General features: G+C 46.2%; 1 protein-coding gene across 2 annotated transcripts in view; it reads right to left on the bottom strand.

The window, feature by feature from the left end:
- The window catches only part of ENOX1 (ecto-NOX disulfide-thiol exchanger 1), a 344,421-nt gene that overhangs the window by 178,147 nt on the left and 147,135 nt on the right, over positions 1-19,139 (bottom strand). For both annotated transcript variants that reach the window (XM_045287120.1, XM_013005981.3), the window contains exon 4: positions 370-543. In XM_045287120.1, coding sequence (XP_045143055.1) covers positions 370-543 — 174 coding nt within the window. The remainder of the gene's footprint in view (positions 1-369; positions 544-19,139) is intronic.

Genomic DNA, 19,139 nt, shown 5'->3' on the forward strand with positions numbered 1-19,139 from the left:
ACCCCCCCCGCCCCCTCACCCCCCGCCTCCAATTGCTAGCAGCTAAATTAATTCACTTTTCAATCTAGCAAAACACATTTCAGAGTTTTGCTCCCACATTGGTGACCATAAAAGGGCGCATGCATGAATTTCACACCATGTTTGATAGCCAACACTAGGCTGCCATGGATGGAACGACTCAGACAAGATCCCTACATCCCCATGCGGCTGCCCTAACCTCGAGGCAAAGGCCTTTTGTCGAAGGATGTCAACATTGTGTCTCAACGAAGAGAATTCAGGGTCATAACTGAAAATAAATGTGACGCTACATATACATTTTTAAGGCACATATTTAATGATGAACAAACCTTTCGCCCAGGCGCAACTTACTTGGGTTCTGCGGGAAAAGAGTGCAGCTCTTGCAGTGGATGATTTCTTTGAGGACGGCCACCTCCGTTGGTGGCGGGGGTGGCACCAGCCCGAGGCCTGGTATCATCGGGTTAATGGGGGTGATCCCAGTCATCATGTTGAGGCTTGGATCAAAGCCGGGCACACAGATTGAGTCTGTAAAGCATACAAGATAAAATTTTGGCTGGAGGATCTTAAATCTATTATTTTTCTTTAAAGATTATTTGACATGATGCTTTCTTCTCGCCCCACCCCTACCCCAAAACTTCACCTGGCATAAGATGAAGCATTATGGAATGCTCTTCTACAAGGGTAGATGGAAAATCAAGGAACCTAAAATCACTCATAAAGGAAATTACGTAATGTAAGACATTAACACTCCAGAACAGAACGCAGCATCAAGCTCTCAAACTCAGGCCACTGAGTCCATTTCTACTCTTGGCGGCCCTAAAGGACAGGGTAGCACTGCCCCTGTGGGTCTCCGAGGCTGCAGCTCCTTACGGGGGTAAGCCTTGTCTTCCTGCGGTGAGCTGCTAGTGGTTTCAACTGCAGACCTGGAGGTGAGCAGCCAGCCCAAAGTGTAAGCCACTACAGCACCAGGGGCTCCTGTGAACACAGAATAAGGTATAACACCAGGCTGCCTTAGAACGACACCAGAGGACAGAGTGGAACTGCCCCCAGAGAGTTTCCAAGTGGCATACCTGGTTACCGGGGGCTGCTAATTGCAAGGTCGGCAGTTTAGAACTACCAAGCAGTTCCTCGGGAGAAAGATCCTGCTTCTGTACGATTTACAGCCTCGCAAACCCAAAGGGGGCAGTTCTACTCTGTCGTGTGGGATTTCCATGAATCAGAACCCACTTGATGGCAGCGGGCGGGGAATCTTTACAGAAATAGATTGCCACAGCTCTCTTTCTCGGAGTGGGGGTGGGGACAGGTCAGTTTCAACCACTGGCATTTCTTTTAGTAGCTGAGGGCTTAATTACCAGTGCCACCAAGCTTCCTTTGTGTCATTATGGTGAATGCACTTTTCTGTGTCTTCATAGTGGTGTGTTGTTTATACAGCCTTATGACCCAGATGATGGGAAGAATTTCATTTAACTTTGAAGTCCCCTGCGACTCTCAGTGATAAAACTTGGTGTTTATCAAAACAGCCTTTTTAAGTGACCTGGGGCTCAATTTAGATGTATCTACTTTATAATGCGGCCTTCACTCCCACCTAATCTGTTTCCCCCAGGAGGAAGAAAAGCAACAGCAAAGAGTGGTTATAATTACCTACCATGGCTCGGTAATTATAGGTAGCTCTATACATTTCTGAATATTATTGGGTAATCATACTCTCTTCCTATAATCCCATCCACAAATACCCAGGTTGTATCTATCAAAGCACAACTCACACACCTTAGGTGTCAACAAGGATGGCTCTTTTAGCCTACGCTCTGAATCGTTTTGTTGGTGTGGTGATGAAGCAAGTGGCTTCGCAGGTGATGGTAGCACCTGTGTCCTGGTTGCTGCTGTGGATTTGGCTTTCTAAACATACGAGGAGTGGGACTCTTCCTGAAAGCAGTCAGTCTGTGTGGAGTTTTCTAAGGGCTGTTCATAGTCAAGTGCCCTCAACTCGATTGTGATGGACGAGGCACACAGGTGCCAGGGTGGAACTGCCCCATCAAGTTTTCTTGACTGTCATCTGTCTGGGAAGGATGGCTGGGTCTTTCTCCTGCAGAGCTGATGGGGTGTTCGAACCACCAACTTTCTGGTTAGTGACAGAGCTCCAACCAGGCACCATCAGAGCTGTTAAATAATGGCCTACATTCCAAAGGCAGCTCTGTGGGGACCCTTCTCCCTCTAGACAAAGGCAGATCACTGGTGTGGGGCACTGCTCCCTGGTGACAGTAGCACCAATGTCACAAGGAGTTGTCATGGTGTCCTCCCACTTCCCTCCTTTGTTCCCATTCCTCAACCTAGGTGTTCACCCTTCTCCCTTACCTCCCACCCTCCCTTTGGAAATCTGACCTGCAGGCTCTGCCCAAGACTGTGCCTGGCCTCATGAATTACTGACCTGGGCTGGAAGGGCAGATAAGCCCAGAGACAGAAGGAGGGGGGCCCTCACCTTTTATTATTAAGAAACTCCAGAGCATGCTGAAGGCCCACTAAGATATTACCCACCTGGGGATAGATTTATGACATCCCTCCAGCCACCTTAGACATTCTGACTCTACTGGGTCCCTGAGTGGATTGCTGCAGTATTGATTAGAAAATCCATTTAATTTTATAGAGTGTCAGTAGTTATTACTACTCTCCATAAAATGAATGTTTTATATTTTCATTTACAGGAAAAAACAAAACTCTCTCTATGTATTCATAGATACATACAGGAAGGGATAACCCCTAAAATGGAAATTTTTTTTCAAAGCTATGTATTAAATTTTTTTTTTTTTTTACAAAACAACCTTTTCACCTTCAAGTACTCCCAATTACACTTAATGCATTTGTCAAATCTGCAATTCTATTCTTGGAAACATTTTCAAACTCATTTGTTTGAATGACTGACAGCACCACCCTGTGTCTTGCTTCACCTCTTGGATGTTGTCAAATTGCTGTCCTTTCATGCCTCTGCATTAACAGAAACACAAAGGAGTCGCATGGAATAAGGTCAGGTGAGTAAGGTGAGTGGGGCAAGAGAGGCATGTTGGGCTTTTTGGTAAAAAACTGGTACAATGAGATGGTTGTGTGAGCAGGTGTATTGTCGTAGTGGCAAAACCAGTCCCTCACCTGCCACAAACCAGGCCTTTTTTGTGTAACACACTGTTACACGATCTTTTCAGCACTTCTAAATAGAAAGCTTAATTAACAGTCTAACATGGTGGAACAAACTCCAAATGCACTGAGTCGACATTTTTGTCTGTTTGGGAAGTCGACGGTATGTTCAAAACATCAATCGACATTTCACCTTTCTGGAAATAGGAAAACCACTGTACACTTGGGTTTTTCCCAGAGTGCTGTCCTTGTAAGCTGTGTTCAACATCACAACAGTTTCTGCAGCATTTTCCCCGAACAGGAAACAAAATTTCACAGCCGCACGTTGTTCTCTTAAATCGACCATCGACACAAAAATGCACTGTGACCAGAGAGACCCTTCCCACACAATGCCAGAGTGAGCTGCTCAATGCTTGCCTAGTGGGAAAAATGCAAATACTACGAAATCTCTGTTCAGCCAGCACAATTCCGTTTTTTGTGGGGGAGGTACCCCTTTGTGTATCTATATAGTAGTCACGGTGAGACTCTATGAACTTAGCCTATTATTTATTATAGTTCTTAGTTTAGTCCTTTGTAAAATGGCATCTGCTGACAGCCTGGGGCACTAGCATTCCAGTACTCCTGGACTCTGTGCTGATGGTATGCAAAACAACTGCCCAAAACAAAGTGTCATATAAAAGACATGAATGTTTGGAAATGGCAGCGACCAGCCTCCAATTGGGCTACTCATTTTAATCTTCATAACATCCCAGAGGCTTGCTCTCCCCCTGTCCGACAGATCCAGGAACCGGAGAGGAGAGAGTTAAGTGAAAGCGCCCACACTGTAAGGCTAACACCCGGGAGAGTCAGACCTACAACACAGGCTCTGGTCCAATTTAGGCACATCCCTTCCAACATGCCAACGTTTCCACTCTGGATGCTTCCCCTGGTACCTGCCACCACTAAAAATGTACTCCACTGTGAAGGAGGGGGGGGAAAAATCAAGATTTATTCTGCCGCTCTGGATGCCAATTCCGACGGAGAAGTTCCAGAAAAGAATAGCTTTCCATGTTGTCGTCACTGAAATAACATACTGGCTTCCAAGGCGAATATATTAGAAATGGAAGTATTGGCAGTGGGATCATTGGCATGCTTGTGTTTTTATTTAATCTCATTTCGTACAGAGGATTGATTCGTCTGTTTCTTTTCTGGCCCGGCCCTTCCTATTATTTGCCAACTCGGGATGATTTAGGACTGAAGCCGCTCAGGATTGCAAACCCTGAAACGCGAGCCCTGTGAATTATAATAAGCAGCTGTTGTACCTGTATGGGACCAGAGGCCTGGGTCTTGCATTCTCTTTTAGTTATAAAAGACTGGGTGAAGGGAGAGAGTGGATGGTGGAAGATATGAAAATAATAATTTATAATTTATCAAGGGTTCATAAGGGTGGAGGAAGGAGGGAAAAATAAGGAGCAGATACCAAGGGCTCAAGTAGAAAGAAAATGTTTTGAAAATGATGATGGCAACATATGTACCAATAATATGCTTGATACAATTGATATATGAATTGTTATAAGAGACCCCCCAAAATGATTTATATTAAAAACAAACTTTTCTCTCCGAAGGGCAAACAAGCATACAAATACACACATCATTAGAGAAGAGGGTACAAGGCCCTACACTTCAGAGAACAGTTGGCGAATAGATCCCGCAAGAGGACCGCGATGTCAACATGCGGAGACTAGCGTTGAGTGCAACCAGTCTCCTCTTTCCTCTCTTCTCTCTTCTTTCCTCTCCTCTCCTCCCCAAAGGATTCAAGTACGGAAAGTATGGGAGGAACTGACTTTTACATTTTTAATGTACAAGCACGCATTATCTTTTGATAAAAAGAGAACAGATGGGTGTTGTTTCCCCAAGGAGCACAAAGCCTATAGCATACTAACTCGTAGTAGCGGATGTGCAAGCTCTAGGCGTCTGAGGACTGCACATGCCCAGGATGACAAAGGTGGAAGGAGAGCTGCTCTCAGGTGTTCAGGGGTAACGAGTGACAATCCCTCTCTGGGAAACAGGGGAGAATGCTCACACTGCAAAACTTGCTTTAAAACCTGCTCTTAGACACGGGAAGGGCTACTTATTTCCCCTCTAACCCTGCTCTGGACCACCAGCGCCAAGCACATAGCTGGCAGGCCACTGCTCCCGCTGTGCTCCTTTCCCATTGCTGTTCCTGCAAGGAACAAGGCGCGGGTCCTGTCTACCGGCTCATGTTGCTGTTGAGTGCCAGTGGGTCGATTGCAGAGAACCCCCACGGCCCCCCCTGGGGTGTTCTGGGCTGAATCTTTACAGAATCAGGTTCTCCATGCTTTTCTCCCGTGAGGCAGGAACGGAGGGAACTGTATAAAGTTTCCCGAGGGGACCTCACGGCCTGGAGGAGGGTCTTAAGGGTGGGTACCAAGCTCAGTGAGACACCCGAGCAGGGGCTCTGAGGCCAACAGCAGGGTCCAGGCAGGGCCCTGCCTGTGGCTATGGCAGGGTGGGCTCGTGCTGCTGTGGCTGGGGTGTACTGAAAGGGCGAGGTGGTCAGGCCAGATCAGAACGACCCTGGCAGCCAGGCCAGTCAGTTTTGACGTTATCCTGCCTGAAGTGGTGGTCTGTCCCTGAAGGCCAACCTCAGGGACTAGGCCATCCTGCATGCTCTCTGTCTGCTGCCCCATCAGTGGCTTGCTCCGTTTCTGCCTTTCCAGTCAATGCCTCAGTGAAGCGTTTCCCATTTGAGGTTAGAATGTGATGCCATTTGAAAGGAAGACAAGGGGGGCCTATTTCTAGCCAGGGTTGGACGTAACTAGGCCAGCTGTGGGCATGGATGCTGGGCAGGGACTGACGGGAGATAAGTTGTCTACACCGGGAGCAAGCCTGGTCCTGAAGGTTGACCACAGCGGTCCAAGAGAATAATAAGAGGAGAGAGGTGGTAATCCAGTCAATGGTAGCATTGTCCTGGGGTGAGGGTTTCCTAACAAAACACGTAAGCAGGGAATGTGAAGAGCAGATAACACACGTCTGAATAGTTGGCGTTCAGACTCGCCCAGTGACAATGCAGAGGGAAGGCCTCACGATCTGCTTCTGTCGACGTTCTAGTCATGAAAACCCTACTGAGCAGTTACACTTAACACACGGAGGAACCACAAAATGGAAGTTATTTGACTGCAATGGTTGTTGTTTCTAAGGTGAGTGGAGAGCACCTGGGACTGTCCACAGCTCACAGGGTCCAGTTTTGGGTACAGACTCTAGTCCGTGCATTGGGGTGAGGAAGGGGGGCACTGAGGCTTGGCAACAACAACGTGAAGTCTCAGGTCTAAAAATGACAGACCCGTAGCTGAGCTGGGACTAGGCTAGAGAAGCACGATACGGGTCCGTCCAGTTACGAGAGCTGGGGCCTGGCACTCGGGAATGAGGTAGACACCCAGTTATCAGGCCTGGGCATGGGGCAGTGGATGGCCAGCAGCAACCCCGGCTGGAAGTGGAGTTCAGGAAGTAGGGTTTCAAGAGGCCCTCCCCCTCTTGCCTGAGGAACCTCAAGACCCAAACTTCTGAATGTCTGAGGCCTGGCCTCAGACTTGCAGGGCAGAGACATGGGTTGGAGGGGGTCTTACAACATGTAATAGTTGCTCTCACTCCACAGGGATGCCACAGGACACACGAGGGCATTCTGTTGATGACGAGTTTATGAGGGAGAGGCTGTTTCTCAGATGATTCTCCCTGGTGGCAATGTGGGATAAGCCTTGGGCTGCTAAAAACAAAGTCAGTGGTTCAAACCCGCCAGCTGCTCTGCGGGGGTGGGGGGTGGGGTGGTGGTGGGGGGAAGAGGAGGCTATCTGCTCTTGTAAAGATCTATAGCAGCGGTTCTCAACCTGTGGGTCACAACCCCTTTGGGGGTTGAACAACCCTTTCACAAGGGTTGTCCGATTCATAACAGTTACAAAATTACAGTTATGAAGTAGCAACGAAAATAATGTTATGGTTGGGGGGTCACCACCACATGAGGAACTGTATGAAAGGGTCAGGCATTAGGAAGGCTGAGGACCACTGCTCCAGGGCCTGGGAAACGCATGGAGCAGTGCTATTCTATCCTAGAAGGTCACTATGTATCCACATGGACTCACTGGCTGTGGGTTTGATTTTTGGTTTTTGATCTTTAATTGGAATTAACTAGTCATGCTCTTCTATAATGGCAGTTAAGTTCATGAATGAGTAAAGCCAGGCTTTATCTCATTTTCGAAGTGTTGAGAGTCCACGTATGCCCTCAGAATTCCCTGAAGTCAGATCCTAGGTCTCCCCTGTACTCCCTTCTTTCTAAGCTTCAATGATCAGATCTGTAAAATAAGTACAATCATATTTGCCCTTTAAAGTTCTCATGAGGACTAGCTGAGATCGAAAAGAAACAAGAGCTTATAGCCTAGTGTCCAGAACTTGGCAAGTTCTCAAAGAATGGTAGCAAGCAATTAGATACAACTTTAGTGAATCAATAGTCCATACATACATAAAACATTAAGAAACTCTGGTGGCACTGTGGCTAAGGCACTGGACAATTAACTGCAAGGTCAGCATTTCAGATTCGTCATCCTCTCCATGGGAAGAAGCATGAGACTGCCTGCCAGCTCCTGTAAATATGTACGATCTCAGAAATCCTCCATAGGGTGTCTAGGAAACCCTGAGTAGTTCTACCCTCTCCTGTAGGATTTCCATGAGTCGGCACTAACTCGATGGAAGTGAACTTTGAACTATGGGTAGGAATCAGGGGGCTTGGTTTGGGCTTTATATTACATTGTAGATATCATCGAGACCCTGAGTGGATTAATCCATAATGTGCCCAGCTGCTAACGGAAAGGTTAGTGCTTTGAGTCCACCCAGAGCTGCTGCTGAAGAGTTTAACCATCTCTTTTTGAAAATGTAGCCATTGTAAACCCCAAGCAGCACAGTTTCTACTCTGACTCATGTGGGGTCACATCGGTTCGGCTCAGAGTTGCCTTCGGTGGTTTCTGGTACTGGCATGCCTCACTTGGTAGCACTCTGCAGATGCTACATCGGTTATAAGTGAAGGGTCTGTGGCAGCTCTGGGTGGAGCAAGTCCATCGGAGTTCTTGGTGCAACAGGGTGTGCTCACTTCTTGTCTATTCATGTTGTGTCCATTCCCACAATAGCTCAGTTTCATAATGCTATCATACCCTTAATAGACTACAGTGTAGTGTAAACAGCCCTTTTATATGCACCGGGAAACCTGAAAATGCATGTAACTTGCTTTACTGCAGAGGTCTGGAACTGTATCCACAGTATCTTCAACATATATCACACATGGAGTGCTATTTAAGCGTTACTAATATTTATGGCAGCATACGCAATGTGATATAAATGGTACGGACGTTTATGCACAGCAAGGAGCTCTGGTGCACAGTGAGCTAGGCATTAAACTGCTAGCACCAGGTCAGTGATTTGAACCTACCAGGAGCTCTGCAGGAGAAAGATAAGGCTGTCTGCTCCCATAAATGTTTATGGTCTCAGAACCCCAAAGGGGCAATCCTGCTCTGTCCATAGGGTCCCGGTAAGTCAGAACTGGCTCAACGGCACTGAAGTCTTGAGTTCTTTGCATCAAAGACGTTGTAAAATATGGGTCTTTCCTTCTTAGAAGAGAGAGTGTAATGGCAGAAACCCCTAAACAGGAGACTACAATGGAGTATGACATCTGCTGTGAGACATGGTGTGTGTGTGTGTGTGTGTGTGTGTGTGTGTGTGTGTGTGTGTGTTGGAAACAGGAAGGCGGGCACCTGAACCAGCGTGGGATGGGGGAGAATGCTGGAGAAGGTATTCTGTCGGGGATGGCATCTGACCCAAGTCTCAAAAAGAACTGCCTCTCACTCTCCAGTGGACAGGCAGAAAAACAGCCTTCCAGATGTCTTCTTACAAAAATGTACCAAACCAATCCCTGGGAGGCAGATTTGCTCTTAGGATTTTACCTTTGTGGAAAACAAACACTGATGACAGTGACGCATTTGCCGAGAACAAATCAACCACATAGTAGATTACAAGTTAACATAATAGTGTACTTTATAAGATAAGTGAATGCCTGCAGGCAGAATCTTTAAGAAAGCAAAACTGAAAATGCTTTTTGTGATCTTTCCAAAGACATCCATAGGCAGAGAGGTATGCTTTCCATTTAAAGCCAAGATGTATGTGCAGTGTGAGCTCCTGGAGCCCCGCCGGGCACGTTCTACAAACAAAGACCTCATTCCATCAATAACAGCCTCAGCCTCCTCTGACTGGGAGGTGAAGCTGGCAGAATGCAGGGATACAGCCGTCACAGCAATGTTAAGTATCCTTGACTTGGGTGAGGAGATTGGTGTCCATGTTTGAAAATATGACATGGCATAAAGTGAAGAGAATTTCAAAACTTCTGACCAAAAGTGACACAGAGGAGAATTGACTGTGAGAAGAAGTCTGTCAGATCTTTCCAGCAACCTAGGCATGGAGCACACACTTGGAAACCGAGTATGTTTTGCATAAGAGGTAAAATGTCTCTCAAAGGTTTTGTGAAAGGCACTCCCCCTGGATGTCAGCTGGTTTGAATTAGATGGCGAAGCGGGTTCTGTATGGAGGCCAGTGTAGCCACACTCACAGCAAGCTGCTGGAGGTCTCCTTTGCCACTGAAATGCACATTTCACACACAATGGGGAGCACGGCTGAGGCATAAAACTCATGCTGGAACCTCCCCTGCAAGCATGGAGGGCTTCATGCTGACCAAGAAGCAAAGGGCACTGAACCTTAGCAAAGATCAGAAGCTTCGAAGCAGATGGAAGGTGGGCATTGCCTTAGGCCTGCCGTAATTGATTTACAGACGAGAAAACTGAGGTCCAGAGAGGTTAAATAATTTGACCAAAGTTACAGAGCTGGTTAAGGATGCAGTTGAAATTAGACAAAATTCATCTCTGTTTCCTGACTTCTCCAACTTCTCTCCACCTACATTAGCACACCTCTTCTGACAGAGTGGTTAGCCCGCTTGGTTCCTAACTGAAAGGCCATGGGGATGAGTCTACTCAGAGACCACCTCCCCAAGGCAACCCAATCCCAATTCACTGCCATCCAGTCTACTGCAGCTCACAATGGCCCCACAGAGCAGGGCAAAACTACCCCTGTGGCTTCCTGAGACTGTAACTCTTTACGGGAGAAGAAAGCCTCATCTTTCTCCCTTGGAGTGGCTGGTGATTTTGAACTGCCGACTTTGAGCTTAGATGCCCAATGCATATCCACTATGCCACTGGAGGTTCCCAACTTCTGGAAAACCCATCATTGGAACTGCCGAGAAGCACAGTTCTTCTCCGGCACACATGGGGGTGCCATGGTTGGAGTCAACGCAATGGCAGCTGGTTGAAGACAATGACAATACACTACCTCCTTCTCCCCACATTCTTTAGCTGCTTTTGCAACCAGGAATTTATTCTTCCTCTATTGACTCAGGACCGCCTTTGCTATAGTTAAAGCCATTGTCCTTATTCTGCACTCCTGTGACATACTGTCACAGCTATTTCCCATCATTACGCGTAGAATCCATGAGGATAGATTACAGGTCTCTCTGAGTGTCTCTTGTCTAGGCTCAGTACTCTGCTTCCTTTAACCCTCCACATATGATTGCCCTCTCAGAATCTGCACTATTTCCAAATTACCCCAGACATAGGTCACAGTGAAGCTGACGTACTGGTTCGCAATTCTCTTTACCTTTGTACGTTCTGAACTATCTTGTACTACAGATCCCTGAGCAGCACAATGGTGTGTGCTTGACTTCTAGCCTTACAGTTGATGATTCAACCCTTCCTCCCAACAGTGCTTTGGAAGAAAGCCCTACTGGGAAGTTCTACTCTGTCACACATAGGGTCCTCATGAGTCAGAATCAACTTGACAGCAGTGATTTATTTATTTATTTGGGTACTAACTTGCATATTTCAATTAAGATATAAGGGTGACACTTTTGGGTGCCTGCTCTGTGCCAGGTTTGTGCCTAATGCCACATATCATCTCAGCACATGGGTCTTCTTGGCATTCCCCTCACACAGCTGACACGTGTTGAATGACCTCATCCAACAACAGCCCATATAGCTCAGCACTGCCAGATGCTATTAGTACAACCTTGCAGCTGACATTTGAAACGAAAAGAAAACATCCTGAATTTCCTAGTGTTTTTTTAAAAATCTGTCTTCCTAGATTCTCCACTCGTGAATTTTCTCTCCCTGACCCTCAATATCCCTAAAATCCCTAGACAACTGTTTCTTCAAGCTCTTACCTCTTCAGATTTACCAGCCAATTTTGTCTCTTGGATCAAATTCAACCACAGTGGGAATGAAAAGCCTCTTGTTGACGGTGAAGAGCTTCTTTGAACTAACGGGGACTCTCACGGCAGATACCTATTGGAGTGTGGGACTTGGGGTTGTGACATGGGGCACATCTTCATCCACTTTTTCCATCTGGTCAGGTGGCTAGTTCATTGTTCCCACCAAGACATTCCTGCTCCTCTCCCCCTTTATCTGTATCCAACAGTTTTCCAGGATACCCACACTTCCAAGCTTTTGAATTTAGCAGAATTGTACAGAAATGCAGTTCATCTCATTACTTGCAATGGTTTTACATTCTAGAGAGTTACCTAGGACACTGAGCTAATACATACCGAATCTCTTCTACTTGGAGATGGGGATGCCTGGTTTGGTTCCTGTGAGCCTCTGGTCACAACACTTTAGTCAAGTGATCAATACACGATCTTGTTTTATGCATGTGTCTGTTTAAAGGCACACCACAGAATATATATAACTGATTCATTTACAGTAAGCTCAGGGCTCCCAGAACTATAACTCATGGCTGGATGATGCTTATCCAACATATGCATTTTCTCCCAAAGACCCATCACAGCCTTCTCGTCTTCTTAAATTTGGGAACGTGGACAGAACCTCAGCACCATGCTAAATAAATAGCAATGTCGTCAACACAAGTTACAGAAGTGCAGCAAAGTGTGGCCATAAGGAGACCGTGGAAAGGACACATGTTTACAAGCTTGAAACGCTGCATCTGGTGACTCAAACTGCCTTGCTGGTGTCCGTGAGTGGCTGTAACACATTATGAGTACTGATTTTGTGGTTACAAATAATTTCAGCAAAAAGATGAATTTGTAAACACAGAATCTTCAAGTGAAGATCAACAATATCTTCTTAAGCAAATCTTCTTAGACTCCCTCCCCCACACAGATACAACTCTGTCATTGGGTTCCAGGTTTTAGGCCCACTGTCAAATCTCAGGGGTACACAAGGGGTTATTTCTGATTATCTGTGCTAAGTTCTCCCCTCTGGTTTCTCCATCGATCACATCTGAGAGTGCTCCACAGTAAACCATTCACAGCGGCCTGGTCATCCTGCCCACACCAAGTCGATTAAATACTCTCCAACATATTAAGACTTATCGATTTCTTTTGGTGGTATAGCCTGTTCCTCTCAGCTCTTAGTCTAAAACTTCAGTCACCTCTTCCTCCCTAGGTAACCACATCCAGTCATTTGTCAACCTTTTACAAGGTACCCACCCTAAAGAAGCTTCTGTCTCTCCTCTGTTTGCTGGCTAGATGCTCGTTACCTCTCCTCTGCCCTGCAGCAAAAGCCCCCGTGTTCCTGGAAGTTACAGCATCTCTCTCATCCTCCCTTTGCTCTTCCCTCCCTGTGCATGCCCCTGCTGAGCCGCACATGGTGCCTCTCCCCCCAACCCCAGCCTTCTCACACCCTGGACCCAGGATCTGCCAGGGATGCCCATGACAGCACACAGGAGAACAGGCCCTAATTGGGGCTCTAAATTACTTCTCGAAGACTTCTTTTCACAGCCCTATCTCATTAGCCGATGATTAATTGTCTCTCGGTATGATGTTCGGTGCCTGTGCGCGGCAAGGCTGGCACATCGTGGCCAGGGGAAAGCCCTCAGCAGACCCCGGGTTCTCCTGTTTGTCCTCACACACAAGCTCCTGGCGGTGGGAGCTGACAAGTTTACAATGGCAGAGTCCTCAGAAACTGTCTTAAATGTACGCCAAACACAGAGGGAGCACTCCTGGATTTTCATGAATGCATGAGGGCTAGTAAAACTAAGTATTGTGGTAGACCATAGGAACCCTTATTAAACAAAACTATCAAAATGTGAAGCTATTGTTTCTTGACTTATAACCCATCTGGTCTACATGCTTTCTGCTTGTGGTGGGTACATCTTTCTACCCCTCCCCTAGGAGGTGGGTGCAACCCAGCGGGCTGCTAGATCAACGGTCAGAAATTCAAAACCATCAGCCGCACTGAGGGAAAAAGATGAAACAGTCTATTCGTATGAAGAATTACAGAAAACGGAACCCGAGCAGCCATACTTGTTGACTCACTCTCAGATCTCTCTAAGGAGCGGGGGCACTCCAATCATTTGTTCAAAGACTAAAGAACTTTCCATCCTAAGTATACAATTGAGTAATTTCAAAACCTCCCTTTGTGGCATGCAATGTCGCCTTGCGCTACAGGGCTGCTCGCTTTCTTTGCGGTTACAGTGAGAGCCTAGCGTTGAATTGGAAGAAGGCACACTGCCCTTAGTGGCGCTTGTGAGGGCAGTCTTATGGCATGTCACCTCAGGCAGGCGTCTCCCAGGGGGGCTTTTGCTTGCCATCTGTCTCTCTTGAAGGCACTATGCAGAGGCTCACCTTCTGATTTTGTTTATCAACCTCAGCTTCAGTTTACAAAGGCATCAGAGAGATAAACGCTCAAATTGATATAAAAACAAAGAAAAACATTTAACATTTATTGTCAGAGGAAACATATCTATCTTGTATTGTTTTAAACAATTTATATAGCTTTCAATTTACAACTGACTGTTTGAAAGGGTTGAAGTCACCCACGTTTTGACACTTTAAATAAGATCAACGTATAGGTGTGTACTTTGAGAGGCTATTTTAAGAGCAAACACATCAGGAGGGCTCCTCTAGGAAAGGTCAGATTGTATTCTGTTTGCAAATCACAGCTGAATCTAATATAAATTTAATTATTCAACCAGAGGTACCATATATACTCACGTATAAGCTGACCCGAATATCAACTGAGGCACCTAATTTTACCACAAAAACTACATTTAAAATGTGCTGAAAAACTCAGCTTGTACATGAGTATATATGGTATGTGGACAATGACAACTATCCAACTCAATCATAACCCCTCTCTAGCATCTGACGCAGGCCCTGGCACCTAGCATCACGTTCAGTAAGGCTTGACTGAATGAAGTTTATAAAGTGCATTTACAGAGTTCATACTTAAAGGACAAAATGGTACTTTATTTCTTTACTCCATAACGTCACTATATAGATCCGCATAATATTCTATGCAAATTATGTCAGGATTCCTTTAATTTACATTAATTGGACAATGAGAGCTCCCAGGCTGCCTCTGAGGGTATTTCTTTTAATATCAGTGGTATATGACCCTATTTTGTACTCACATTTTACAAATTATCATGCCAAGAGGCCCAGGGAATGAGGATGGGCCCACGAACACAGCTTACCACGACTGGACTGCTCTATGCCTGCTTTCTTGTATCTAGCAACCCAGCCTCTAGCCCACAGAGCCACCAGAGATCCTTCTATGCCTGCTTTCCAACAACCATCTGCAGGCACGACTCCACTCATTCTCCAACTAGCTCCTGGGCTAAGAACTCTGACTGGACTGGACCTTGCATGAGGAAGAGGGATAGGAAGGAAGGGAAGTACAAGGCTATATACATTCAACTTCAGTTCCTGTGATTGACAAAAGCAACAAAAGGAAGATAAAACTTAATAATAATAATACTAAACTTTACAGAAAAGATTCCACATGTAACTTTTGCTGATTTTCTGTAAATTTTTAACCAAAGAGCCTGCTGTTATTGTTAAGTGCCATGAAGTTGGTTCCCAACGCCCCGTGATGTGAGCCCCTCGAGGATATCCAAAGGGCCCTTGGGCTGGGGGGCCACGGCAGGAACGGTCGAGAGTGAAGCTGCCCTCACACCTACAGACGCGAAGGCAGGGCAGGAAACATGAGCTGTGTGTTGCTGCTGCGGCTCTTCCATGATTCGGACCCACGTGCTTTGACTTGCCCTCTTGGGGCTGTTCCTCAAGGTGTCTATGATTCTGCAGCGATCTATGCGTATCTTTCACTTACCCTGGTACTTCACACTGTGCAGGACGCCAGCCTGCCCCAGGGCTCTCCGTTCGGAACCGGCGCATGCCGCCTCACCGTGGTCTTGTGAGTTAATTCTTTATTTTCTACCCTGACTTCAGGAATACAGACTTTGAGTGCAAAGCTGGTGTTCCTTCTACGGAAACAACTAGGGTGGCGGAGCCCTATAGATTCACCACGGAGAGATTTCAGTTTTAGGGAAGACGCATGCACGTACTACGTACGTACGAATGGAGGGACGCACGCACGCACGCACGCACCCTCCCCTCTGAGAAACATCCCCGGATGTTTTTCTGTGCCTGGAAATGAGAACGGCAGCTTCAGAGCTGTTTCCACGCCGCCATGTCTGCCAGGGAGATTACACCTGGTCATGGCAACTGTGCTCATCCGCGTGTCTGGCATCGCTGCTTTCTGCCTACAGTGTAATGGTCGTGTAGCCTCATCTATTAAACTAAGGAGTCCTTTTTTAAAAATTAAACTTTCTTAAAACAGACACACTACATTGTAGTGGTACTTGATACAGTTCTTCTAGTCTGTCACACCCAAGTGACCCGGTGAAAGTCCCCTTTTCCTAATGTGTCTAGATAGGAAAAGGTGGGGGGAAATGCTGACCGATCGTGCAATCCAGTGGTGGGTGACTGTTAACAAAGCTAATTGTGATTGCAAAAACTTTGAGCTCTTAAACATGGGGTTTGGTCAATTTTGCCATCCAGAATCCATCTCAGAAGCTGGAAGGGGGGCCTTCACTACCATTAAGATGGAAGGGCAAGGAATGCAGTGTGCCCTTTAGACCCTAACATTCTTGTATGCTGACCCTTCTTGCCCCAGGGACGGGGAAACAGTGGAGTGACTGCAACAGGGCGGAGAGCCATAGCAGTGGTGGCCTGGCAACCTGAGTGAGTAAAGCTAAGTACTCTATCTTTGGGGAGGAAGCTCCCATGCAGAGTGGTAATGCGGTGTCTCCAGGCAATTAATTAGGAAGCTTGCAGGCTCGGGTGTTACAGCTAACTGCAATCAGGCTCAGGCTCCTGGTGGAGTGGCATGTCCTTTGGATATTTATTGGCAACCAACAAAGAGCAGGAAAGAGGTCAAAGGGTTGTGTGACTGAGAGGTCAAGGACCATTGAGAGACCTGCTCATGGGCACAGAGAAGAGGTTGTCCTGACCAAAGAACTAGTTCCCAAACATTTCTAATCCTGAATTGTAACCTGTTAACTTCCTTAAGAAAGCCCCAAACTGTGAGTATTGCTTGCGAAGTCCGTGTGGCTTGTGCAATGGCTCCTCAAATCCAGAAGATAAGTAGAGTGCTATCGGAGGGGCTTTTGGTGTCCCAATTAGGCAGGAGGATTGGAAGGCGAGGCATGTCTGGCCTCACCCTCATAGGAGATGCCTTGCCGATGCTGATTCTCCTCCTTCTGCGTGTGAAACTGGAGAGCTCACACACCACCACCCCTCCTTTAAAACAAAATCACATTGGGCAGCACCAGGCTGTCAAAATACTTTGGGACTGAAGCCTAGGCCAGGCGCACTGTAAATGATTTAATTCAGGGGTCCTCAGACTTTTTAAACAGGGGGCCAATTCATGTCCCTTAGACCCGTTGGAGGGCTGGACTATAGTTAAAAAAAAAAAAAAAACTATGAACAAATTCCTATGCACATTGCACATATCTTCCTTTGAAGTGAAAAACAAAACGGGGCAAAAACACTTGGTGGGCTGGATAAATGTCCTTGGCGGGCCACATGTGGCCCGTGGGCCGTAGTTTGAGGATGCCTGATTTAAGTAATATGCCTTTGAATTGAGAAAGCACTGATGCCAGCCTTCCCATCCTCTTTCATACCTGCCGTTTCTGGCAACAAACTCAACTATTCCAGTGGTTAACTTTTCAGAGAAGTCACCTAAAGTGTACTGGTCCAACAAGATGCCATTTACCACACACATCTGCGGCCTTTCAGGCTGAGTTCAGGGCACTTTGAGACGACTTTGGGAAGGGCTGTTTGATAGCACTTCCCTCCACATGAAATACACAGAGAACTCATTTCCTGCATGAAAAGCATCCCCTGAAGAGAGACACACAGACACACACACACACACACACACACACACACACACACACACACACACACACACTTTTCCCTGATGAGCTCAAGGTTAAAAGCAAAGACCATCGTGGACATTTTCATGTGAAATTCATGATTTTCTGCCTGGTTGTACATTTCAAAGACCACTGCTGTTCTTCGTTTGGGCGTTCTACAGCGTAGTCTCATTCCCAGAGGCAGCTAGTTTTGAGCTGCTTCTAAGCCGTTATCCAGGCTATATTTTCAAACTTCCTTTTCCAACATCTTCATAAGCTAGTTCTCTCTTCAAGATTTTTTTTCCTCTTTGCAGATGAATGAGGAGGTTGAGGATGTGGACTACAGCAGACATTTGCCCCTGGCATCCCTGGAGTCACTAGAAAAACGGGTATTGGCATCCCTTAGACTGATGGCCTCATAGGTGGCACAGGGAGAGGTCAAACCCCAATTCACTGTCATCTAGTTAATGCTGACTCATAGCAACCCTTCAGGACAGAGTAGAACTGACTCTAGGGTTCTGAGACTGTATATATATATATATATATATATATATACAACCCTTTAGGACAAAATAGAACTGACTCTAGGTTTCTGAGACTGTTAGTCCAGGTAAACTAGAGAAACAAATCCAAAGAAACTCATGCGTGTATAAGAGTTTTATCTAAAGGGTAATCATATATTAAAAAAAATCACAATCCAGTCCAGTCCAAGCCCGTAAGTCTGATATTAGCCCATATGTCCGATACCAATCTATAAAGTCCTCTTCAGACTCACGAAACACATGCAATGACGCCGAATGCAGGATGATCATGGGCCAGTGGGTAGAAAGTCTTTGGATCCAGTGGCGTTGTAAGCATCTCAGCGCTGGCAGGGGTCTCCACGTGGCTTCTCCAGTTCCCAGGGCACAGGGTCTATCAGCATAGTCAGTAGAGAGTCTCTCAGGGAGTGAGTAGAGAGAAAAGTGTCTCCCGTTTTCAAGGAGGAAAATCTAGGAGTTCCCCAAATCCTCAGGAGCCGGCCATGCCCACACAGAGGCCTCACTGGCTATGATCTGATTGACACACTAGACTCCCCCACTTCACTGTGAATCATCTCAAGTCCCAAATTGACACCAGATTATGTAACTACCACAGAGATTGAATCTTTACAGGAGTAAAAAGCCTTATCTTTCTCCTGATGAGTGGCTGGTGGGTTCAAACTGCTGACCTTATGGTTAGCAACTTAACATATAATCCACTACACCACCAGACCCCAGGAACTACCACATTTGGGGTTTAGATCCATGTGAATTGCAGGTTCCTCGCCTTAGATATAGGAATAAGACCTGTTTTGCCTACTTTACCTTGTGGTATGAATGCCAAATTATATGATGGATATTTATGTGCCAGCAATCTGCTAATGAGAAATCATTATAAATTATAGGTAGTTGGTTTTTTAATCCCCTATTGCAATGGCCTCTGAATTTCACAGTGGCACCAAGTGCCCATCTTGTACAGAAGTAGGTGAAGGGAGACAGCAGTCAGTTTAAGACATGAACAACTAATAATTTATAAATTATCAAGGGTACAAGAGGGAGGGAGTGGGAGAAGGGGGGTATTGAGCTGATACCAAGGGCTCAAGTAGAAAGAAAATGTTTTGAAATGATGATGGCAACAAATGTACAAATGTGCTTGACACAATAGATGGATGTATGGATTGTGAT

Source organism: Echinops telfairi, unplaced genomic scaffold (genome assembly GCF_000313985.2).
Source record: "Echinops telfairi isolate 266 unplaced genomic scaffold, ASM31398v2 ScPeMD7_11;HRSCAF=52, whole genome shotgun sequence".
In the NCBI taxonomy this organism is placed as follows: Eukaryota; Metazoa; Chordata; class Mammalia; order Afrosoricida; family Tenrecidae; genus Echinops; species Echinops telfairi.